Below are 25230 nucleotides of genomic sequence, written 5' to 3' on the forward strand. Positions count from 1 at the left end.
TGACAGGGCTCTGGAGGTCAGGCGAGATCAGGTGGAGCTGAGTAGCCCGGCTTTTCCTTGGTCGTAAATTTCATTTTCAGGCGTTCATTCACTCACGCACTTAACGACATCAGGTACATGTCCTCTCTAATAGTCTAAGAACGCTTCTTATCTTCCCACCTGAATATAATGAACCAAACAAACAACTGACGCCACAACCCGAACAAATTCACCCAGATCTCACCCAAACTGCTGGCATCCCCAGGTCGGTGAAGGACTGAGATGCTTTTCCTTCTGGAGATGGGACAACAAAGGTTGTTTAGGATGCTATTTGCAAAGGGGAGCACAGCGGATGAAAAGGCCCCGCGGAGGCTCCCTGACCGCAGTTCCCGATCCGCCGCCTCCCCGGGACAGACGCTCCTGGCGGCCCCCCCGGCCCCTGTCGCCTCGGGGAGAGGCCGTGGCCCCAGAGCAGAGAGCAGGCGGGGGATCGCAGAGCAAAGGCGGCAGCGAGAGGAGGTCCCGGGCGGGAGCCGTCAGAATAGACCCCGCGGCAGCAGGTGCGGAGCCCGGCCCCGCGGGAAGAGCATCTCGGGCTCTGGAGCTGCCCGGCGTCCACGCGGAACTCGGAGACCCGCTCGTTGACCCCGCCCATTCTCCCAGTCTCGCGAGGATCACCTGAACCCAGGATCTCCAGACCAGAGATGCAACAGTCGAGAGAAGCGAACCAGGAGGATGCGGGCACTTCCGTTTCCGGTCTCCGGGTGGCGAGGGGAGGAGCTCTAGAAACAGGGCATGGAAAGGGGGCCGGGGTAGGGAGGAAACGTGACCCTCTGGCCAGAAGAAAACTGAAAGCCTGTGTATTGTACTAGATGTTCAAATTTTCTTAGGTCTGAGACTTTTCAAAAGAATGTGGAAAAAATACACTCAGTCCAAACTTCCTGTGAATAGTAAATTCAATTATTCTAGAACTAGTGTAATGAAGTCTCCATCCTTTTGTCCTGGAGGACTCTGTTTTGAAGCCCTATGGCGAGGTACAGGCCTAGGAAGTTCAGATGAAGAGATAGGTGAGCATTCTTGTTCTTCTTTAGTAAAGTCTTCTTGTCTACATAAATTATATTTATATACATAAGTATGCACATCATAGACATCTAAGAAAATATCTTTCTACCTGAATGTAATGTGTCAAAAATAAGTGAAGGAGGTGCAAAAACTAAAAATCCCCAGGTGAAACATTCTTCTGCATATAAAAGGAAACAGAGGCCCTCTGGAGACAACAATCATGCAGTGCTCTCCAGAATCGGCCAGAACTGCCAGATCGATGACAACAGGAGGGTGTGGGGGCTGAGTCAATGTCACTCCACCAGTGGAAGTTCTTTTCCTTCTGGAAACAGGTCACAAAGGTCGTTTTGGAGGCTTTTGAAGAGGGAAGCATAATGGATGAAGAGACCTTGCCCAGAGGCCCTTACAGCATTTCCCAACACAATTCTTAGCCGGGAACGAGGACCCAAAAGGGGTCGGAAACCTTGCGGTGCTGGGAGGCCCTGGGACCATGGTGGAAGCAAAGGGCACATGCCAGGACTCCTTAAGTGGGCCTCTCAGCAGCCTGGAACAAACACGACCTTTGACTCCTCCTTCAACCACCCTCCCGTTCGTGCTGGCCTCACCAAAGCTGGGCTGGGCTGGACCACCACCAAGGTGCAAGTCTCCAAGACGCCAGAAGCAGGCAGGAGAAGACCACAGATGAACCAGTCAGCCACTTCCTTTTCCTGCCTGGGGTCAGAGGGACTGAGCTCTGAGGGTCAGGCTGTCAGCCAAGATAGGCCACTTAAGACTGAGAAATTCTAGTTAACTGCATGGGTGCAGATGGGCCCTGACCTTTCTCAGGACGTGGGCTGAAGGCAGAAAACAACCCGAGATAAGGTTGAGGCTAGGTTGTAGACGGACCTACAGGCAGGGCAGAGAGCCGGGCACATACCTGCGGTCATGGTTGGTGGCGGGAATTGTCATCAAAAGCTTTTCTACCTGCTTCACCTCAAGTTCCTAGAGCCCTTACAAGGATTCTCCAGTAATGATATGCCTGGCAATCCATGAAATAGCAGATTTCCTCCATTCTATCAATCCCATCCTTAGGCATTTATTTCCCGTTATTTATTGTTTACTTTGGACACCATGCTAAACTCTAATCATTGTTTCCTTTACCTTTTAAATAGGATGACTTTTGAATCTTTTTTCTTCTTCAAATAACGTTTTACTAGCAATTGTTTATGGACATTAACAAATGTTTTGCATCTACTGAATGCATAATATTTTGCTATGTTAATGTTTGTTCTGTTGCTTTACAAAATGTTAAATGTTTATGTAGCCAAACGAGCCTGTTCTCTAAACTAACTTCTGATTTTCCTGCCTTGCCTTAAAACGTCTCTTCAAACACTAGATTAGACAGATTTCATAATTTTCTTAATTTTACTACTTCTAAAGACGTTTTAATTTTTAATCCTCATCGAATGTATTTTCACACGTTGTGTGGGGTAGTTGATCCAATTTTGTTTCCTCCAAAAGCTGGCCAATTGTTATACTAGTACTTATCAATAAATTGTCCTTGATATACTGATTTGAAATTCCACATTTATTAAACAATTCCTATCTTCACCTATATTCATATCTAGACTCTTCTGTCCAGTAATATACTTACTTATGCCCATATCTTACTCTTTGATTATAATAGTTTTATGTTGTTTTAATATTTAGTGGCAAAAACATAATGGCAGCTAAAGATTGCTGCATCTTACCATGCTAGATGCTTCACAGAGATTGTACTATGCTCATAACTACCCAATGGTGTAGGTACTATCACAATTTTCTCATTTGTTTCTTGGAACAACTTTATTGAGATATAATTCATACAATGCATGCATTTAGATCTATACACTTCACTGTTGTTTAGTAAATGCACAGATTTGGGTAACCATCCTAATTCTAGAACTTTCATCACTTGAAAAGCCATCTTTGGCTGTCAAATCCCCCATTTCCAGTCTCTCATAATATCTAGGTGAACACAATTTTTCTGTTTCTATGGATTGGATTTTTCTAGACACTTCATGTAAATGAAATGATATAATCTTTTATCAATAGCTTCTCCACTTAGAATATTTTAAAGGCTCATCTGTGTTGGAGCATACATGCCTCACATCATCTTGGCTTCTGGAGTTTGTTCATATGAATATACCACTTTGTCAGCCACTGACTAAGAAAAGCTGGAACCAAATCTGCTCTGTTTTTCTTGTACAGCAATTACTGAGGATGCTGTCACTAGGATTGCTAGGAGCAGAATGTGGCCAATCTACAGGCGTGACCTCAAACACCACCAACAAAGTCCTACACTCAGACAACTGTGACAGATTCTCATAGGACCCCCCTGAAACCTTCTTTCAGACAATTATGAAATCATCTAAGGCCAATCTATGACCCTTACACTGCACACAAAAGGTTAAGACTAATCTGATCTTTGGTGGTGTTGCCAATAATTAAAGAGGCAACACATGGACTAAATAACAATATACATACCCAAAGTGAACCACAATATGACATACTCCTCCACACATACAGACATGTAACACAAACGTGCAGAAAATTCTTCTGGATTTATTGCTAAGCTTGGTTTAGATATTCATACAGTGCTTTGATTAAGCCTCAAGAAAGTGGCATCAAGCAGCTGAACACTGAATGGTCATACTTGATATAACCCAAGGCTGCTTGAGCATCCATATTATGTGAATTTGTATCACTGAGGCTGAAACCATATTGTATTGGTCTGTGTCTACACCAAAGGTTCACATTCAGGAACTCTCAGTGAGGGCATCGAGCACAGCAGATTCTCTGGACCAGCTACACTCACGCGAGTTTTTCTATTTTCACAGCTCACATATAGAATGACAAACGTAGAAGCAGGTGATATCACCAGTATCAGCTGTTGCTGGACTCAGACAAATACCATTGTTTTCCTAGGCTGTGGTGTTGGGTTTGATGTGAAAGAGAACATTCATTATTCTCACCATCATCCTGTATGGGCTTGAGGTTAAAGGTCCTTCCCAGGTGGTAGAGTTGTTGTTTACCCACAAAGGTCATGAAAACAGGGTGTCATACATTGCAGGTGTAATCTCACTTTTCCTCCCACTCATCCCATGCTTGAAACTGACTTTTTATCTGAAAGGATCAGGTGTGAGAGGGACAAGGTAATATTACAAAATTTATGAAGATGTATTTTAACCACCATGTTGGCTGGTGTGACTCACTGTAAATGAGTTTGGTGAGCACTGTACACAGTCAAGCAGTTGCTGTCTTCACAATGTAAGTCCATCTCAATCCATTAAGAGAATCCAGGTGGTTAGAAGAGGATTTTTTTTTTTTTTTTTTTAAATTTTTTTTTTTTTAATTTATTTATTTTTCCCCTAAAGCCCCAAGCGATAGTTGTAAGTCATAGTTGCACATTCTTCTAGTTGTTGTATGTGGGACGCGGCCTCAGCATGGCCGGAGAAGCAGTGCGTCTGTGTGCGCCCGGGATCCGAACCCGGGCAGCCTGCATCGCAGCGCACGCACTTAACCGCTAAGCCACGGGGCCGGCCCTAGAAGAGGATTAACTGTGAATTCTGTAGACCCACTTTTAACCAGGCTGCAACATGGAAGGTCTAGAAACTAGACTGCCCTATCACTGGAAAGAAAAACATATCATGCACAGAAATGCTCAGGGCCTAATCACAAAGTCTTAAAACAGATCTAAAGAACCACATAGAATGTTATGCATCTCAGAAGATCCTAAGATTCACACTCAGGGTAGCACTTCCCATATTTCCTATATTCAGTTCCTCTTGACTGTGAATCACCCCATGTTCATTAGAGATGAGAAAGAATCCAATGGAAAATGATGATGAGACTCTTAAAACATTTTTTACATTCATCAAGTTTTTCTCCACAGTGAGATCACAAGTGAATATTAACAGAAAAATTTCCCCCCATATCTTACATCACTTGGACTTCTCTCCACTGCAAGATCTATTATATATAAGAGATACATATTTCATGGAAGAAATACGGAAAAGCTTAACGTGTTTCTTAATAGTACGGCTTCACTGTCAGTCCTTATATGCTGCGCTGTGAGATGTTGATGGATTTCCCTCATACCTTACATTTGGAAAGCATCTCTGCAGCATGGTCCTTTCATGTCTTTGAAGTCAATCGGGGTTACTTAGGGCTTTACCACATTCCTTACATTGATAGGACTTCTTTCCAGGGGAGTTCTTGCATGATGCCAAAAGGAAGTGAGAAACTGAAGGATTTCCTACATTCCTTCCATTTATAAGGTTTCTCTCCAGTGGGAGCTTGTGAATGATAACATACAAAGAACTGGTCACTGTTTTCCAACATATTACACCTGATAGACTTCTATATAATGTGATTTCTAATGTGTTTATAAAGATGTGAGGAAGTGGGGCCGGCCCCGTGGCTTAGCAGTTAAGTGCGCGTGCTCCACTACTGGCGGCCCGGGTTCGGATCCCGGGCGCGCACCAACACACCGCTTCTCCGGCCATGCTGAGGCCACGTCCCATGTACAGCAACTAGAAGGTTGTGCAACTATGACATACAACTATCTATTGGGGCTTTGGGGAGAAAAAGGAGGAGGACTGGCAATAGCTGTTAGCTCAGAGCTGGTCTTCGTCAGCAAAAAGAGGAGGATTAGCATGGATGTTAGCTCAGGGCTGATCTTCCTCACCAAAAAAAAAAAAAAAAAAAGTGAGGAAGTATCAAAGGCTTTCCCACCTATATCATTTAAAAGGCTTCTCTCCAGTTTGAGACTTTATGTAGTCAATAAAGCCCGAGGATTGAGCAAAGGCTTTCTTAAATTCTTTAAATTTATAGGGTTTCTCTCCGGTGTGAATTCACTTATGACATTTAAGGCCCACAACTATTAAAGCCTTTCCTATATTCCTTGCATTTGTATGTTTTTCTCTCCAGTGTGACTACGCTTGTGAATGATTAAGTATGAAGAAGTTCTAAATCTTTTTTCACATATATTACACTCAAAAGACTTCTCTCCATTGTGAGTTCTCAAATGGTAACTGAGATTTGAGGAAGCAGCAAAAGCTTTCCCACATGTGTCACATTTAAAAGGCCTCTCTCCAGTGTGAGTATATATGTGGCAAACAAGGCCTGAAGATCGAGTGAAGGTTTTCCCACATTCCTTACACTCATATGGTTTCTCTCCAGTGTGAGTTCGCTTGTGACATTTAAGGCCCACAAAATAATTAAAGCCTTTCCCACATTCCTTGCATTTATAAGGTTTCTCTCCAGTGTGAGTACGCTTGTGAATGATTAAGTATGAAGAACTTTTAAATCTTTTTTCACATGTATTACACTCAAAAGGCTTCTCTCCACTGTGAGTTCTCAAATGGATTCTGCGATTTGAGGAAGTAGTAAAGGCTTTCCCACATGTGTCACATTTAAAAGGCTTCTCTCCAGTGTGAGTTTTTATGTGGCGAACAAGGCCTGAAGATTGAGTGAAGGCTTTCCCACATTCCTTACACTCATATGGTTTCTCTCCAGTGTGCGTTTGCCTGTGACGTTTAAGGCCCCTAAAATAACTAAAGCCTTTCCCACATTCCGTGCATTTATAGAGGTTCTCTCCAGTGTGAGTACGCTTGTGATTGATTAAGTATGAAAAACTTGTATATCTTTTTTCACATGTATTACACGCAAAGGGCTTCTCTCCACTGTGAGTTCTCAAATGGATTCTGTGATTTGAGGAAGTAGTAAAGGCTTTCCCACATGTGTCACATTTAAAAGGCTTCTCTCCAGTGTGAGTTTTTATGTGGCGAACAAGGGCTGAGGATTGAGTGAAGGTTTTCCCACATTCCTTACATTTATAGGGTTTCTCTCCTGTGTGTCTTCGCTGGTGACATTTAAGGTACGGAAGACAAAGAAAGCCCTTCCCACATTCATTGCATTTATAGGGTTTCTCTCCAGTGTGAGTACGCTTGTGAATGATTAAGTACAAAGATCTTGCAAATCTTTTTTCACATATATTACACTCAAAAGGCTTCTCTCCATTGTGAGCCCTCAAATGGTAAGTGAGATCTGAGGAAGCAGCAAAGGCTTTCCCACATGTATCACATTTAAAAGGCTTCTTTCCATTGTGAGTTTTTGTGTGGTTAATAAGGCCTGAGGATTGAGTGAAAGCTTTCCCACATTCCTTACATTCATAGGGTTTCTCTCCAGTGTGAATTCGCTGGTGACGTTTAAGGTACAGAAAACAACTAAAGCCTTTCCCACATTCATTGCATTTATAGGGTTTCTCTCCAGTGTGAGTACGCTTGTGAATGATTAAGTATGAAGAACTAGTAAATCTTTTTTCACATATACTACACTCAAAAGGCTTCTCTCCAATGTCAGTTCTAAAATGGCTAGTAAGTTTTGAAGAAGTAGCAAAGGCTATGCCACGTGTATCACCTTTCAAAGGATTCTCTCCAGTGTGAGTTTCTATATGTTCAGTAAGGCCTGAGAATTGAGTGAAGGCTTTCCCACATTCCTTACACTCATAGGGTTTCTCTCCAATGGGACTTCCCAGGTGAACATTAAGATGTACAGAAGGTTTAAAGCCTTTCCCACATTCCTTACACTGCCAGGGTTTTATTCCAGTGTGAATTTGCTCGTGAGCATGAAGGTGTGAGGTCCCTTTAAAAGATTTTCCCCATTCCTTGCATTCGTAATGACTGTTACCAGTGTGAATTTGTAGACACACACAAAGGTTTGTGGAGTGAATAAAAGATCCCCCACATTCCTTGCATTCACAGAATTTTTCACCACTGTGAGTTCTCGTTTGTGCCTGAAGGTAAGACTGATTAATAAAGGTTTTCACATTGTCACTGAATTCAATGGCTTTCTCTTGTATGCTGGTTTCTGAGTACACAACATCTGGAGTCGTGCTGATGGCTTGTCCCCACTGATTAAACCCAGAAAGTTTCTCTCCAGTAGACGTTTTCTTGTGCAGAGCAAGGAAGCATTTCTCATGCTGATTATTCTCCTGAGTATTCACTCCATTTTGAGTTCTCCTGTGTGTCTTAATGCATGAACGTTCACTGAAGACTTTCCCACATTGCTCACAATCATAAAGTTCCCAACCATTGTGGATTCTTTCCTATCGATGAATGAAAGAATGAGAATTCAAAGATTTCTCAAATTCATTAATTTATCCCACCCATCTCAAAACAGAAACATCATTATGATGATGATTTTTATCATTTGTATTACATTCATACACCTACTACCATGCTCATTTCTTTCAACTTAAATGTTGGAATCCTTCTGCCAGAATGATCTGCCGTCTACTCTAATGTTAAAAGAGTCCTGGACAGCTTCATGGAGCTGTTTAAAAGCTCAATGGCAAGTTATATAATTGGGAATGAGTCCTTGTGGGAATTCCGAAGCAACAACTTTCAGGCTAGGTATAAAATATTCCCAAATTCAACATATTCAGAGTACCTCTACAGAACCATTGCTCTCCCTTGGGTGAATGCCACTCATCCTGAACATCTATTGCTTGCAAACATGTTCTATCTGCTGAAAATCCCAATCTTTTCTGAATGTGAAAAGTAAGAAATATCTCTTTTCAAACTTACCATTTCTATCCTATTGTATGCTTTTTCCCAAAAAATATCCTGCTGGATTGCTGAGTCTTTGGTTTTAAGCGGAGTTTCCCACTCTAAAATTAAGAAAAGAATAAAATATGTAGAAATTTACAGAAAAAAATGTACATTAAATGGGTTAAAAACAGTAAGGCTCATTTGTATTATTTCTAAGTTAAACATAATAACAAAAGGCAAGACAGATGAGAGGACTTTCACTGTATCAAAAATTTTGCAATGATAAGGATGTGTAGTCAAAAATTCAGCAGTTGATTAAAATGATTCTATGAAAATTAAAAATGATGGGGCAAAAAGAATATTATCAGAGAAAGAATGCAGTAAAGTTGTGGACAAACAACACACACCAAATGATTAACTTAAAACAGACACAGAACAAGTTTTTTTTTCTCACTTCATAGGAAATTTTAAGTAAATGTAAAGTAAGAACGTACAAGAAGCTGATGATATCCCAAAGCATCAGAGACCAATGACTTCGGCTTTCAGGAGAAAGCATGTCTTCAAGTTTCCACATTGTAATTCCTAAGATATTGAAATTTTCATTTACCAGGGAAGTTCTTCACAATCACACACCTTGGAAGACTCCTCTCTCCATTGTCTTCAACTCTTCTTCTTCCAACCAAGGAATCAGATTGGGTTTGAACAACTGATACCCTGTTAACAGGAAAAGATACATTAATGAAAAAGTCCTCTGCAAAAGATGACAAATGTTCCTGTGAATCAACTCCTATATTTTTAATGAATGCAGCAACATTATTTTAAAGAGATAAAAATGCAAATATGCTCTCATTCTGTGTATCAAAGAGTTGGTTGTCTCTGGGCCCTGAAACCCATGTTCAGATATATACACATTAAAACACATTAAGACTTTTATTAAAACAGCAAGTAAAGTAAATGCAAAAAGAAATGTTCATTCTCATGGAGAAATCACTACAACAGTGGTTGTCAAACTTTGTTGTCCATCAGAACCATGTCCACTGTTTCCATTAAAATAGAGATGTCTGGGTATAATGCCAGAGTTTCATTCACTATGTGAAAGGTGGAGCCTGAGAATGCACATTTCTAAGAGAGTGACAGGGATGGTGTTATTCCTAGAACCACAATTTTACAGAAACCACTCTAGAATAAAACCCATTAGTGTAGAGACTTGTGTCTCTTACTTTCCATTATGTACAAATTTCACATCACCAATACTGCAACATAGTAAATACATCATACATGTCTGTTCCATAAGAGGCTACAGGAATTATGGCAGCCTTACCTACTGTGGTCAGGTTCTTGTAGTTCTCCAGCATCACATCTCTGTATAGATTTTTCTGAGATGGGTCCAGTAAAGTCCACTCCTCTTGGGTGAAGTGCACAGCTACATCAGCGAAGGTAACTGAGTCCTAACCATCACACATAAGCTGGCTTCAGTAAAGTAACATCTCCACCAGTGTTCACCAGGGAATGAAGAAGGGAGACCCAATGGACAAAGAGGGTCTCAAGGTCTCTCATCATCTCCCCCAGGGTGCAGTGGTCCTAGGTACTCTTCTATCTGAACTTACTCATGGTAGATATCCTCCAGTTATGGCATTATTAATGGAACCTCTAATGCATGAATTTATCTCACCACAACTAGACTAAATGCTCCTCTCATCTTAACTCACTCTGGAAGCACAGTCCTAAACAAATTGTAGACACTTGAAAAAACTGACAAATAAATAAATAATTTGAGAAATGCACACTTTCATCTTCAGAGCAGGCAGAAAAACAAAAAAACGTGCAGTTGCCATCATGAAGCAACAATAGAAGGTAATTATTGAAATACTGAGATTATTTACATGAACCAATATGAGAGGATCCACTTTGAGTTGAGAATTCAACAGGTACACAGTCCTTGAGCAGCTTGACTTCCTTAAGAAGCCCTGGAGACTGGAGTACCTAGAAAGAAATGTGTCTATCTAGTGGATGTGGTATGTCATTTTGTAGAAAGATACACTTTTTAATTACCTGAGCACAATTTGTCAAACACTCAGTCACCATCCTTTCTGCTTCTATCTTTTTCCTCAGGAAAGCAGAAAGGGTCCTTAGAAAGAACACCTAGGGGAAAAGAAAGAAGCCATGAGGACCCAGAGATGACCTAAATTCCCATATTCACAGGCCTGGAAGTTATTCCATTCTAGCTTGAAATTCTCAAATATCCCTGCACGCTCAAGAAATCTAATACAAATACACACTACTGCCATCAAATGTCAGAGTAGTCCAGTCTCACCTGGAGTCACAAATGGGAATTATGAGTCATGCTGCCCATCAGGAAAAACGTAATTGTTTCATCTGACAGGGATAGAAACTTAAGCCATGAGTAATGTGACTCTTCATTTGTCAAAGCAATAAAATTGATGAATGAGATTATGAAGCCACTCTACCTAACGCATATATACCAAGCAGCTGACATAGAGAACAGCATTCTCTGGCCCATTTAAGCTTCTCCTAGACAAACAAGCAGCATGACCGTTCAGGTCCAGACCAAATGACTCTGTATTTTGAAATGCAAACCTAAAAGCTACTAAAACAGTGTGCTCTATACCAAGAGTATCAGTAACATCAATTGCCATTTACTGAGGACCCTCTGTACCAGAAATCTCACTGGAATCTTACAGCTCACTTATATATTTGGAGCAACTTGAGTATTAGAATCTAGTCTTTCATCTTTAAATTTTTTGTTTTCTGAACACAAATCAAGTATGTCTGATAAAAATTTAATGTGCAGTGAATTTAGAACTCTTCAAATGTACAAAACAATGTAAAATCTCAATGATTTTATAGTACATGCTTAAGTAAATATTTTTCATTATGTACATGATTTACACATTCTACTACACAGCACTGGTCAAGAATCCTGCTGGGCATATGAAGGGAAGAAAAATGATGTATTTTATTTGATCAACATTCTTGAGCTTCCCTTGATGGATATTGGAGAAGTGTGAAGCTCTGGGCCTTGTTTTAAGTGCTTATTGTTGCCTTAGTCTTTTATTCTCACAGTAAATAATGAAGAATTTATGTCCCTGACCTAGGCACTCAGTGAACAGCAGTAACTTACAAAGAAAATGTCCCAGGCATTAAAGATCCAACACTCTTATTGGACAATATAGACAATAAAGTAATAACATACCAATTCATAACTAATATGAGAAAAAAAATCAAGCAGGTGAGAAAATAGTGTCCTAAACACACATACACACACTCACAGAAAGCACATGTATTCTATTGGTTCCTGAGTGAAAAAATGGAAGAAAAGGGAAATAATCATTAGGTCTTCCACATCTGACACTGAAAGTTAGAAAAAGTATGTCAATGTTTTTACAAAAGAACTCAGAATACACTCAAGTACTGGGAAGCCCCCAGAGGTCTTGGCTGGAAACACTCAAATCAACAGGTCTATGCCCTCGCCTTGTCTTTGGAAAGGGGCAATGCCGTATCATAGTTTGTCCAACATTTGTCTATTTTATGCACCTTTTCAGACAACCATCTTTTCATTTTACTTACTGTTTCATTTTTTAGCCACATGGCTTCTATATATTTTTTTTTTAAGATTTTATTTATTTACTTTTTCCCCCCAAAGCCCCAGTAGATAGTTGCATGTCATAGCTGCACATCCTTCTAGTTGCTGTATGTGGGACTCGGCCTCAGGATGGACGGAGAAGTGGTGCCTCGGTGCGCGCCCGGGATCCGAACCCGGGCAACCAGCATCGGAGCGCGCGCACTTAACCACCAAGCCATGGGGCCAGCACAACACATGGCTTCTATATTTATTCATTTCTTCCACAGACTTTCTGTGTGTTTAGTTGACTTTTAACATTATGTAGGGCTGGCCCAGTGGCATAGCGGTTAAGTGCACACGCTCCGCTCCTGGCAGCCCGGGTTCGGATTCCAGGCATGCACTGACGCACCGCTGTGTGGCCACGCTGTGGGGGCGTCCCATATAAAGTGGAGGAAGATGGGCACAGATGTTAGCCTAGGGCCAGTCTTCCTCAGCAAAAAGAGGAGGACTGACGTGGATGTTAGCTCAGGGCTGACCTTCCTCACAAAAAAACCCAAAGAACAAAAAACACATTATGTATTTGAAGGTTAACTTGTTTTGGTTAAAAATCAACACCTTTTGGAGTAATGTCAGTGTCATAGCAGAGTGGCTTGTCCCCTTTGTCTCTTCCCTCTAAATTTCCCTCTAAATTACAAGCAGTAGGATAACCATAGACCAACAAAGGTCTCTGCACAGCATAGCACAGCACACTAGAAGGCCTGAGATCCATACATTTATACACTAGAAAGTGGGTTGATGGGATTTCTTAGATGTGGTGGAACCACGGAAGCAGTGGTGGCAGCTCCCAAGAGTGGAAGATCCAAGAACCATGGCCGCATCTCCAACTAGAGGCCCCAGGAACTGAGGTAACACTCATGAATAGAAGCCCCAGGAGTCACTGCAAACCCAATGAAGGTTTCAGGAACTGCAATGAGCCCCCTACCCCTACCCTGGTGGCAGCACCCTCCGACACTGGTGCTCCCAGTATCAGGGGCTGCATCCAAGATCTTGCCATCCAGTAGCAGCAATGTAGCCCGTAACCTGAGATTCCAGGATGCCCACCAGCACTTGGGACCAGAGGTTGCAAGAGCCACAGTGGTGCCTCTGACTCAGACCCCAACAATGGTGCCCCCAACAACAGCCCTCCCAGCAACGAGTGTTGCCTACAACAGCCTGGGGCCCAGAGAGCAGTAGCAGTGCCAGTGACCTGAGATTCCAGCAACTGCATAGGCACCAAAGGGTTAAGAAGCCACAGCAGTGCTCAAGACCTAGGGAACCCTCCCTTTGTGGCAGCACTGGTGGCAGCATCACCTATAACCCTGGCCCACTCAGGCGCAGCAGCAAAACCCATGAACCAAGCACCCACCAGAAGTACATTACCAGCACCCTCAGATAACCCAGAAGCAACAGTGCAGAGGGCACATGCAACAGCAGTGCATGAGCCCATGGAGAGCCTGCAGAGAGCCAAGCAAGAGCAACAACAGGATCCATGAGCCTAGTGCCCTCCAGCTTCAGAAGTGCCCCCAACTTCAGCCCCACACCCATAGCAGTGGTGCCAGCAGATACCCGCATGTCACAGAGGTTCCCATGACCCTGGCTGCCACCTCACTCTCCTGTACGTACCCCCACCCCAGTGGTGGAACCCGTGACCTAGGCAATGCCAGAGGCAGTAGAGGTGCTTGCAGCCAAGTGACCTTAGGCACGGACACATACAACTGCAGCAGTATAAGCAAGGTACCAGCAACCCTGAAGTCACAAGGAGCTTGTGACCTTGTGGTGGGCACTGACAACCCCTGTGACAAAGAGTGGAAGGTGGAAAACTCAGGATCTCAAATACAACCAGAAGTAGCTTAGAATCAAAATAAAGCCTTACCCAAGTAAGAGAAGTGTTTGCTACCCAAACGTGCCAGCAGAGGAACAACTCATCAAGCACTGTGAAAAACTGCAGAAACTCAGTACCACAAAAAGAAAATAACATTTCTCCAGAAACGAAACTTTAGTCACAGAAGAGTGGGAAGTGACAGAGAATTCAAAATAACTATCATGAAGACACTCAACAGGTTAACGAGAAAACACAGAAACACAGTTCACTGAGCACAGGAATAAAAGTAATGAACAGAAGGAGTACTTCACCAAAGACATTGAAACTCTAAAAAATAAACAAAACTCAAAAATTCTTTAGATGAAGAACACAATAAACAAGATTAAGACTAAAGTAGACAGCACTAAAAACAGAGCAGACCATATGGAAGAGAGAATTACTGAGCTTGAAGACAGAAAGCTAGAAAAGATTCAGATGGAAGAGGAGAACTAAGATTTTTAAAAAATGGAGTGGTAGTAGAAGAAATATTTGATGCAACTGGGAAAAGCAAAATAAGGATAATGGGTATCCCCAAAAGAAGAGAGGGAGAAAGGAGCAGAGAGGTTATTGAAAGAAATAAGAGCTGAGAACTCCCCAAACCCAGGGAAAGAACTGGATATACAAGAACATGAAGCTAACAGAACATTTAATTGTCTCAATACAAAAACACCTCCTGCAAGACACATTATATTAAAAGTATCAAAAGTCAATGACAAAGAAAGAATAATAATGGCAGCCATAGGAAAAAAAATAACTTTCAAAGGAACCCCTATTAGGTTATCAGAGGATTTCTCAGCAGAAACTCTACAGGCTAAGACAGAGTGAAATGATATATTCAAAATATCCAAAGATAAACACTGTCAGCCAAGAATACTCTATCCAGCAAGGTTAGCCTTCATATATGAAGGAGAAATAATGGCTATCCCAGACAGACAAAAGCTGAGGGAGTTCACCACTAGACTTACCTGAAAAGAAATGTTGAAAGATGCCCTACTACCTGAACAAAAAGACAAAGGTATCCAAAGCTTTGAGCAAGATGATAAACAGAAAAGACACACAGAAAAAATTAACATAGTTAAAATGTCCGTATTAGCTAAAGCAATCTACAGAATCAATGCAATCCCGATCAGAATCCCAATGACATTCTTCACAGAAATAGAACAAAGAATGCTAAAATTTACATGGAACAACAAGACCCAAATAGCCAAAGCAATACTGAGAAAAAAGAACAAAGTTGGAGGTATCATACACCCTGAATTCAAAATATACTACAAAGCTATAGTAATCAAAACAGCATGGTACTGGCAGAAAACCAGACACACAGATCAATGGACCAGAATTGAGAGCCCAGAAATAAAACCACACATCTATGGACAGCTAATCTTCAACAAAGGTGCCAAGAACACAGAATAGAGAAAGGAAAGTCTCTTCAATAAATGATGCTGGGACAACAGGACAGCCATACACAAAAGAATGAAAGTAGACCATTATCTTACACCATACACAAAAATTAACTCAAAATGGATTTAAAAATTGAATGTAAGACCTGAAACCATAAAAATCCTAGAAGAAAACATAGGCAGTATGCTCTTTGACATATGTCTTAAAGTCATTACTTTGAATATCATGTATCCTCAAGCAAGGGAATACAACGAAAAAATAAACAGGTGGACGACATCAAACTAAAAAGCCTTTGCATGGCAAGAGAAACCATCCACAAAATGAAAAGACTGCCTACCACTTGGGAGAAGATATTTGCAAATCATATATCCAATAAGGGGTTCATATTCAAAATACATGAAGAACTCATACAAGTAAACAAACAAAAAAAAACAACCCAATAGAAAAATAGGAAGAGCATATGAACACATATTTTTCCAAAGAAGATATCCAGATGGCCAACAGGCACATGAAAAGATGTTCAACATCACTAATTATTAGGGAAAGGCAAATCAAAACTACAATAACATATCACCTCAGGCCCATCGAAATGGCTATAATTAACTAAGACAAGAAATAACAAGTCTTGGAGAGGATGTAGAGAAAAGGGAACCCTCATACACTGCTGGAGGGATTGCAAACTGGTGCAGCCACTATGGAAAACAGTATGGAGATTCCTCAAAAAATTAAAAATAAAAATACCATATGATCTAGCTATTCCACTACTGGGTATTTATCAAAAGAACATGAAATCATTAATTCAAAAAGATACACGCACACCTATGTTCATCTCAGCATTATTCACAACAGTCAAGACTTGGAAGCAACTCAACTGCCCATCAATGAATGAATGGATATAGAAGATGTGGTATATATACAATGGAATACTTAGCCATAAAAAACAGAAAATCTTACCATTTGCAACTAGGTGGATGGACCTTGAGGGTATCACGCTAAGTGAAATCAGTCAGATGGAAAGACAATCACCATATGACTTCATTTATATGTGGAAGATAAACAAACAAGCGCATACACTCGGAGAACAGACTGGTGGTAACCAGAGGGAAAGGGGGTATAGGGAGAGCAAAAGGAGTAAGGGGCCCATGTGTAAGGTGGCGGATGACAACTAGACTTTTGGTGGTGAACATGATGCAGTCTGTAGAAAATTCAAAATATAGTGATGTAAACCTGAAACTGATACATTATAAACCAATGTGACCTCAATTTTATAAAAACACACTAACTTTAATAAAATCAAACAGAGCAAAAGCTGATCTACAAAATGGTTTTTGAATGGCGCCAACCACTGAAAGTTCCACAGTTCCTTATCTTTGAAGCAATATCACCCTCACAACCTTACAGTCCTTTAGACTACAGTTCAGAAGACTAAAACCCAGAAACACATATGGTCATAAAATCATGTGTCTAGCCTCACAGTATAACTGTCCTTACTACCAGGGTTTTCAAACTGGGGGTCCTTGGGCTAAATAGAGGCACCAATGTGTTTAGTCAGTAAGTGCCTACATGTTTTACCTTTCCTTTCATTTTCTAATTGAGGTACAATTAATGAACACTTAAATACACACATCTTAAGAATTTGCTGGATCAGTTTAGACAGTTGCATACACTTGTAGTAAAAACCAGCCAAAACAAGATACATAACATAGTTATCTCCCTAAAAAGCCTTCTTGCTCTTTCCAGTCCATTCTTTTGCCCTTGCTCCCAGACAAACAATTTTTGAGTTCAATCAGTTACTAGACACACTACTCCGTATAGGTACATTAAGCAGTTCACATGGCATTACCACAGTACACACCAATTGATTGTTCTTCTATTGGTCAGTTTAACAATATGGGCAAAATATATTAAAATCTCCCACTAGAATGGTGGATTTCTCTATTTCTTCTAATTCTGTCAAGCAAAGTTTTCTATATTTGCAACAATTATTATTGAGTGGCTATACCTTTAAATTTCTGGGAAAAAACAACCTATTTTTTCCTTTTTGCTAAGGAAGATTCATCCTGAGCTAACATCCATCAACAACCTTCCTCTTTTTATTTGCTTGAAGAAGATTAGCCCTGAGCTAACATCTGTGCCAATCCTCCTGTATTTTGTATGTGGGTCACTGCCACAGCATGGCTGATGAGTGGTGCAGGTCCACGCCCAGGATCTGGGCCCACAAACCTGGGCTGCTGAAGCTGAGCACACCAAACTTAACCTCTACGCCCAGAGGCTGGCCCCAAAACACAACTTTTTACCATAATGCCTTCTGTAGCTGTACCGCTGATGTGACACTGAGGTCAACTTAGGTTCACCTTGTTGTGAAGAGGTTTTTTTGCATCTCATGGGCAGCATTATGTCTGTTTAGATGCCAATGTTTGCCAGTACAAAGAGTGGCACAGAGCCTGGCTCACTGAAGGCACCCAGTGTTGGTGATCAACAAACAACACAGATCCTTCACACCACTCTTCATGTGTACCTAGATTATAGCTAAATAACTGTTTATAACAGAATATATCTAAGTTTTCCAAAATATATTTAATTACTCTAAAAATCTGAGGGTGGGGGCCGGCCCCGTGGCTTAGCGGTTAAGTGCGTGCGCTCCGCTGCCGGCGGCCCGGGTTCGGATCCCGGGTGCGCACTGAGGCACCACTCCTCCAGCCATGCTGAGGCCGCGTCCCACATACAGCAACTAGAAGGATGTGCAGCTATGACAGACAACTATGTACTGGGGCTTTGGGGGAAAAATAAATAAATAAAATCTTTAAAAATCTGAGGGTGGGAGGAACACTGTCTTCTTCTGTGCCCTCACCCACCAGCCTTGGCTTCTCTGCACACCAGTCAGTTGTTTCCCATGGCCTCCTTATATGGATACTTAGTGCTCTAGGTCTTGCAAGGACAGTGTCACCCAATTCCCTCTCCCCATCTACCCACCACTCAGGACTTGTCTGCATCCAGAGGGTTGCTTACTGCCTGCCCAGTGACTGCTGACTACCTCGGGTCCTGGCAACCTAGCAAACTTCTTCACTATCCAGTGGGCTGCCATGATACCTTCTCCAACAAAGTCTGAAGTCCAGCCTTGGGGAGAGGGCCCCATTACAAGTTTGGCTTTCCTTAGGGACTCTCCATCAACTCTAGGATATCTGTTATAATTCTCCTTACATCTTCAAACTACACTTCTCTTGTTTAAATCAAAGTGTGATTTCTGTCTTCTGATTTCATGCAGACTCAGACAACTGAGAAGAACAATGATCCCTGTGGACAAACCAGTAAAGAGGAAATTGAGGGATACATTTAGTCAAGCTTTTGTACTTGAGCAATGAGCTGAGCTCCAGGCCAACAGGAAAGACATTCACAGAATCACAGAATCTGCACATCCTCACCAACTTTATCCTCAGAACCTTCATCAATTGTCTCACTATGGCACAGCTAGCTCATTGGGACACCCAAGTGGCAAACAGAGAGGGTAATGTGGATATAACCAAGAAACATGGAGCTTTCATTGCTTTCTAGCAACCTGTATTGTCAGTAGAGGCTTCTGGTCCTTTACCTGTGGAGTGATTCTAGCCCTCCATATGCATCAGTGTCTATAAAATATCTAACAGGAGGGGTTAATCTGGATGATCAATCAGGGAATCAGAGGCCTAATCTGGGTAGGAGAAGGAATCTCAAGTGGACTACAAAACCACTATGTTTCTTAACATAAACATATGATAACATTGATAAAACAAGTGAACTCCTTGAATGAATTTGCTATTCATAAAATTAAAATATATTTATACTTTCTCCTATTTTCTCTAGGTTCACATCATTTGAATAGATGTTACTTATTTTTCCTGTAAGGTATTGATTGAAGATTAGAATCCTGCTTCAGCATTTTCCCCGACAAAATAAAAGGTGTCTGCTGTCAAATCTGGGAGTAACCTTTGATGCACTCCCGTCTCACGCTAGACATATAATTAACCAAACATAAAATGCTTTCCCCATCTCCTACTCCCGTCCCTTCAAACATGGCTAGCTCCTATGCCTTTTCCATTTATGACTTAAATATTTATAAACCGTCCTACCTTCACCTACTCAAATATAAACAGAGAGAAAATAATACTGTCCTCTACTTTAGCTCCAGAACCCCAATTAATTTGTAATACTATATTTATTTTCTTGGAGAGATGTTTGCCTCCTCCACTAGTTTACAAGTTTCCTAAGAACAGGCCTAGGTTGAATTTTTTCACTAAGTACTAATCAAGCATTCATTAAGTAAGGGTATAACCTCCAGTAAATGAAAACATCAAGTTTCAAAATGCCTGGATTCATTCACTTTTACCTTCTACAAAACTCTCAAGTCATTTCCTTTATTTTCTTTTCCATAACAATCATCCACATCTAGGTTCCATGATCATGTTTTAAAACTTATTCATCATAAGATTCTATCTTGATTCCACGCCTTCATGCTCATGTTTCCTTAAGTCCATTCCCAAAGCAGAAGTTAGTGGGTTCTATTTAAGTTGTAATGGATTCAAATCACTCACCTGCTAAAACGTTTCAGAAGTTTCCATGGACTTAGAGTATTGTCCACAGCACCTCACTCCCCTGGTCCTGTCCCTGCTCTGCACCCTATCTCCCACCACTCTGCCTACTCAGGCTTTGCTCACAACTTAAACATCAATCCCTCCCAATACATATTACCACCTCATGTTAAGCCATTCTGATGCCCATATCAGAAACTTGCCACTATTCATTTAAGATCTGTATTCCCAGAGCGGAAGCCCCACAGTGGCAGTACTATGTCCATTCTGATGGCCTTTGTTTTCCTGTCCCTGCACTGTTCCTAGCTCATTAAATGAATTCAATAACTATTTGTGGATTCTCAGACAATTGCCCTTCCCCACAAAAATGTCACAGTATTGCATGCACAAATAAAAGAACCAAAAAAATAGAATTACAACATAAAAATCAAATTAAGACTCACATAAAATGTCTGCACACAATATAAACAAAAACACTGTATTTTTAAATTTTTTTTTGGTAAGGAAGACTGGCCCTGAGGTACCATCCATGCCCATCTTCCTCCACTTTATATGGGACACCCCAACAGCATGGCTTGACAACCAGTGGTTCGGTGCGCGCTCGGGATCCAAACCCCGGGCTGCTGCAGCAGAGCACGCGCACTTAACCACTATGCCACTGGGCCAGCCCCACTGTATTTTTGAAAAAGTATTTTTGTATTTTTACTCAGAATGAGTGGATACGATATTTTTTGAAAACAAGTGTTTGAAGTTAAAATTAAAATTTGTTCCTTATCATTTCTCCATCGTTTTTAGACGTGTTTTTTAAAAGTTGATTCAGAAACTACAAATGGCACAAGACCTACAGAAGAAAATTTATAATACCCAGCAAAAGGAAATGTATATTTGCCCTTTGATTAGAAAACTAACCTGAGAAACTTATCTTGAAAATATACCCCCACAAACAGAAGTTTATTCACTGTAGGTGATTAACAGGTGCTAAAAGATTTGTTAGAAAGCTTGCTGGGGGCAATATATAATGGGTATCAAAATATCACCCCACATAGGACTTTTTTATTCACAAGGAAAAGTCTACCTTTAAAACAGAGTGCTTTGCTGATCCCTACGTAAACAAGTAATCAAAGTGGGCATCACTAACTGAGGGATAGCATAAACTTTTGTCTTCCCTATGGAATGCAATTTGATGTACACATCACCTACAACATCCTTTGAAATGATCTTTTGAAGCCTCTACACCGGGAGTTGGAACACTTTGGTCACAGACCTGTTTTCATAAATAAAGCTTTGTTGGAACACAGCTATGCCCATTTGCTTACTTAGGTCTATGGCTGCTTGTCCACCACAAAGGCAGAGCTGAGTAATTCTGACACCTTATGGCCTGCAAAGTATAAAGTACTTACTATCTGGACCTTTCAGACAAGATGTTTGCCAACCTCTGCTCTGGACCCAATCACCAGTTGGCAAGAAACAGAGGAAATATTTAAACACACTGTGAAAATAAAATCAGAAACATCACACTATGTGACTTTCCAAAAGAACACTTGTGCCTCTTCTAAAAGTCGACATAATGGGACAAACAATGTCAACTGATCTATTATAAAAAAGACTAAAAGAAATAAACAATCGCCATATATAAATCTTGATAGCGTCCTAAATACAAAACCATTTTTTGGAACAAAGTGGAGAAGTTTAGTTTTTACACAGAGTAGCTATGAGATGACATCATTATCTTTAATTTTCTTGGGTGGAATAACAGTATTGTGGTTTTAGGAGGACAATGTCCTTATGTTTGGGAGATGCATGACCAATTATTTAAAGGTCAAGGATCATGAATACAATTTATGTTTAACTTACTCTCAAACAGTTCACCATAAAATGTATTTATTTGTCTATGGAGAGAATAAACATGCAAAATGCTAAAAGTGGGTGAATCTACTATAAAAAACAGTCATTGTACTGGATGTTCAAATTTTCTGTAAGTTTAAGATTTTACAAAAGAAAAACATGGGAGTAAAACACACTTAGTGCAAATTCCTGTCAATGGAATACACCATTTCTAGAACTAGTGTCACAAAGCCTCCACCTTTTTCTCCCCGAAGCCCCTGTTTTGAAGTCCTGTGGGGATGTACGGGCTTAGGAAGTTCAGAGGATGAGAGAGCTGAGTATTCTTGCTTTTCTTGAGAAGAAAAACTTCTGGTCTGCATACGTTTATATATTTAGATACAAAAACATGCAAACCCTTGACAGCTGTGAAATGTGAAACAACGGAGTCCCTTACGTCTAAGGGCTTTAAAATGGCGCTGGGAAGCCATTAAGGAAACGGTCTCACGCGAGTCCCCGTGGAGCAGAACAGGAACTCTGAACTGAGGACCCTGGAGAAACCTGCAGCCCCTCCCAGTGACGGACTTCTGCCTCCCACCAGCTGCCTCAGCGATGAACTACGTTTAGCCAAGAGGAGCTTCCCGCCGCCAACGCCAATTAACATTCTGTGTAACGCAAACGCCCTTCTTTAAAAGCCCCTTTTCCTCCCTAGCGGACACTATGGGGGTTTCTACCTGAATCTCTGCTCCCGGAATTGCAGTTCCACGAGCCCCAAATAAACGCCTCTCTGCCTCTCATACGGGCCCTTTACTTTTAGGTTTACACACCTGAGAAACTATCTTCCCTTTCGCCTTTAGGTAATGTTCAAAAATAAAGAACAAGTAAAGTTAAAGACAAATTCTCAGACGACACATTCGTTCGCAGAGGAAAAGCAGAAGAGGCCCCTGAGCCAACTTTCCCCCGGACTCACGGGAACACGACGGGGTCGCCAGGGCCGTGAGAACCGGAGCGCGCGGGGCCTGAGCAACGGGACTCGAGCAGCGGAAATTCTTCTCCTTCTGGAGAAAAGTCCCGAGGTTACTTCGGAGGCTTCTGAACAGGGGAGCCCAGGGGATGAAAACCCCCGCACACGCGCCCTTCCCGCCCCGGCTCCGCGCGGGGACAGCGGCCGGGCGGACGTGAGCGGAGGGGCCCGGCCTCTCTAAGGAGGCCCCTCGGGGTCCGGCCACACCTGTCCTTTACCGCCCTCCTGCCCCCCAGGGCGCTCCCTGCACGCGGGCGTCACCAGCAACCGGGTCACCGCTAGAGGACCAACGTGAACGACACCACGAGGTGCCAGTCCACGGAGAAAACACCGCGCGAAACAGGGACGCCACTTCCGCTTCCTGCCTCAGGCCTAAAGGGCGGAGCTCCAGGGCTGGGGCTGCCAATCACGTCTGACCATTTCTGCCGGAGAAGTTGCAGTTCTCCCCTGGTGGGTGCGGATGGCCCTGGGGTGGGCTCCGCGTGGGGCAGGGCCGGAACCAGGCGCATCCTACCTGGTTGAGGAGGGAAGCAGGCCTGTGGGCGGGGCTACTGGCTGGGGGCGGGGCTACTGGCTGGGGGCGGGGCTGGGTCGGGAGGTGGCCCAGCCTGCAGTTTACTGAAATGACTTTTTTTTTTTTTAATTTTTTGTTTATTGCAGTAACATTGGTTTATAACATTGCAAAAATTTCAGGTGTACATCATTATACTTCTATTTCTGCATGGACTACATCATGTTCACCACCAAAATACTAATTACAACCCATCACCACACACATGTACCGAATTATCCCTTTCACCCTCCTCCCTCCCCCCTTCCCCTCTGGTAACCACCAATCCAATCTCTGTCCCTATGTGTTTGTTTACTGTTGTTATTATCTACTACTTAATGAAGGAAATCATACGGTATTTGGCCTTCTCCCTCTGACTTATTTCACTTTGCATTATACCCTCAATGTCCATCCATGTTGTCACAAATGGCTGGATTTCGTCGTTTCTTATGGCTGAGTAGTATTCCATTGTGTATATATACCACAGCTTCTTTATCCATTCGTCCCTTGATGGGCACTTAGGTTGCTTCCAAGTCTTGGCTATTGTGAATAAGGCTGCAATGAACACAGGGGTGCATGTACCTTTGCAAATTGGTGTTTTCAAGTTCTTTGGATAAATACCCAACAGTGGAATAGCTGGATCATATGGTAGTTCTATCGTTGATTTTTTGAGGAATCTCCATACTGTTTTCCATAGTGGCTGCACCAGTTTGCACTCCCACCAGCAGTGTATGAGAGTTCCCTTCTCTCCACATCCTCTCCAGCACATGTTGTTTCCTGTCTTGTTAATTATAGCCATTCTGACGGGCGTGAGGTGATATCTCATTGTAGTTTTGATTTGCATTTCCCTGATAGTTAGTGATTTTGAACATCTTTTCATGTGTCTGTTGGCCATCTGTATATCTTCTTTGGAGAAATGTCTGTTGAGGTCTTTTGCCCATTTTTTAATTGGGTTGGTAGTTTTTTTGTTGTTGAGATGCATGAGTTCTTTATATATTTTGGAGATTAAGCCCTTATCAGATGTATGGTTTGCAAATATCTTCTCCCAATTGTTAGGTTGTCTTTTCGTTTTGTTGATGGTTTCCTTTGCTGTGCAGAAGCTTTTTAGTTTGATGTAGTCCCATTTGTTTATTTTTTCTATTGTTTCTCTTGCCCGGTCAGATGTGGTGTTTGAAAAGATGTTGCTAAGACTGATGTCGAAGAGCGTACTGCCTATGTTTTCTTCTAGAACTTTCACAGTTTCAGGTCTTACATTCAAGTCTTTAATCCATTTGGAGTTAATTTTTGTGTATGGTGTAAGGTAAGGATCTACTTTCATTTTTTTGCATATGGCTATCCAGTTTTCCCAACACCATTTGTTGAAGAGACTTTCTTTTCCCCATTGTATGTTCTTGGCTCCTTTGTCAAAGATTAGTTGTCCATAGATGTGTGGGTTTATTTCTGGGCTTTCGATTCTATTCCATTGATCTGTGTGACTGTTTTTGTGCCAGTACCATGCTGTTTTGGTTACTATAGCTTTGTAGTATATTTTGAAATCAGGGAGTGTGATACCTCCAGCTTTGTTCTTTTTTCTCAGGATTCCTTTAGCTATCCGGGGTCTTTTGTTGTTCCATATGAATTTTAGGATTCTTTGTTCTATTTCTGTGAAAAATGTTGTTGGAACTTTGATAGGGATTGCATTGAATCTATAGATGGCTGTAGGAAGTATGGACATCTTAACTATGTTAATTCTTCCAATCCAAGAGCACGGAATATCTTTCCATTTCTTTGT

The 25230-nt window shown here is 41.6% G+C and overlaps 2 protein-coding genes across 6 annotated transcripts in view; both read right to left on the minus strand.

The window, feature by feature from the left end:
- The window catches only part of LOC101400751 (uncharacterized), a 55971-nt gene extending 33042 nt beyond the window's left edge, over positions 1 to 22929 (minus strand). The window contains exon 1 of the mRNA XM_087425512.1: positions 22856 to 22929. The gene's annotated coding sequence lies outside the window, so the exon portion shown is untranslated. The remainder of the gene's footprint in view (positions 1 to 22855) is intronic.
- Positions 768 to 22917, minus strand: LOC101400491 (uncharacterized). Of its 5 annotated transcripts, XM_087425521.1 has the most exons (7): positions 22856 to 22917; positions 10668 to 10757; positions 10499 to 10598; positions 9937 to 10063; positions 9249 to 9329; positions 8652 to 8734; positions 768 to 8170 (listed from the first exon to the last, which is right to left on the minus strand). In XM_087425521.1, the coding sequence occupies exons 4-7, from the start codon at positions 9968 to 9970 to the stop codon at positions 5957 to 5959; spliced, it is 2412 nt and encodes an 803-aa protein (XP_087281647.1). In that variant the 5' UTR covers positions 9971 to 10063; positions 10499 to 10598; positions 10668 to 10757; positions 22856 to 22917; the 3' UTR covers positions 768 to 5956. The 5 variants fall into 5 exon arrangements, with proteins under 5 accessions (XP_087281647.1, XP_087281646.1, XP_087281649.1 ...); XM_087425520.1 differs by lacking the exon at positions 10499 to 10598 and having other exon boundaries at positions 22856 to 22911; XM_087425523.1 differs by lacking the exons at positions 9937 to 10063; positions 10499 to 10598.
- Positions 22930 to 25230: the final 2301 nt, after the last annotated feature.

Source organism: Ceratotherium simum, chromosome 39, assembly GCF_057802395.1.
Source record: "Ceratotherium simum simum isolate JZ-2026a chromosome 39, ASM5780239v1, whole genome shotgun sequence".
NCBI classification, from domain to species: Eukaryota; Metazoa; Chordata; class Mammalia; order Perissodactyla; family Rhinocerotidae; genus Ceratotherium; species Ceratotherium simum.

Bases quoted from the DNA above. Each gene is read 5' to 3' on its own strand.
- LOC101400491 (XM_087425520.1), bottom strand. From the start codon at position 10,700: ATGGTGACTGAGTGTTTGACAAATTGTGCTCAG. The intron at 8,735-9,248 runs GTGTGTGATTGT...TCTTAATTTTAG, and splicing joins GGAGAGAGGAGTCTTCCAAG to AGTGGGAAACTCCGCTTAAA. The intron at 8,171-8,651 runs GTAAGTTTGAAA...ATTCATCGATAG, and splicing joins CATACAATAGGATAGAAATG to GAAAGAATCCACAATGGTTG.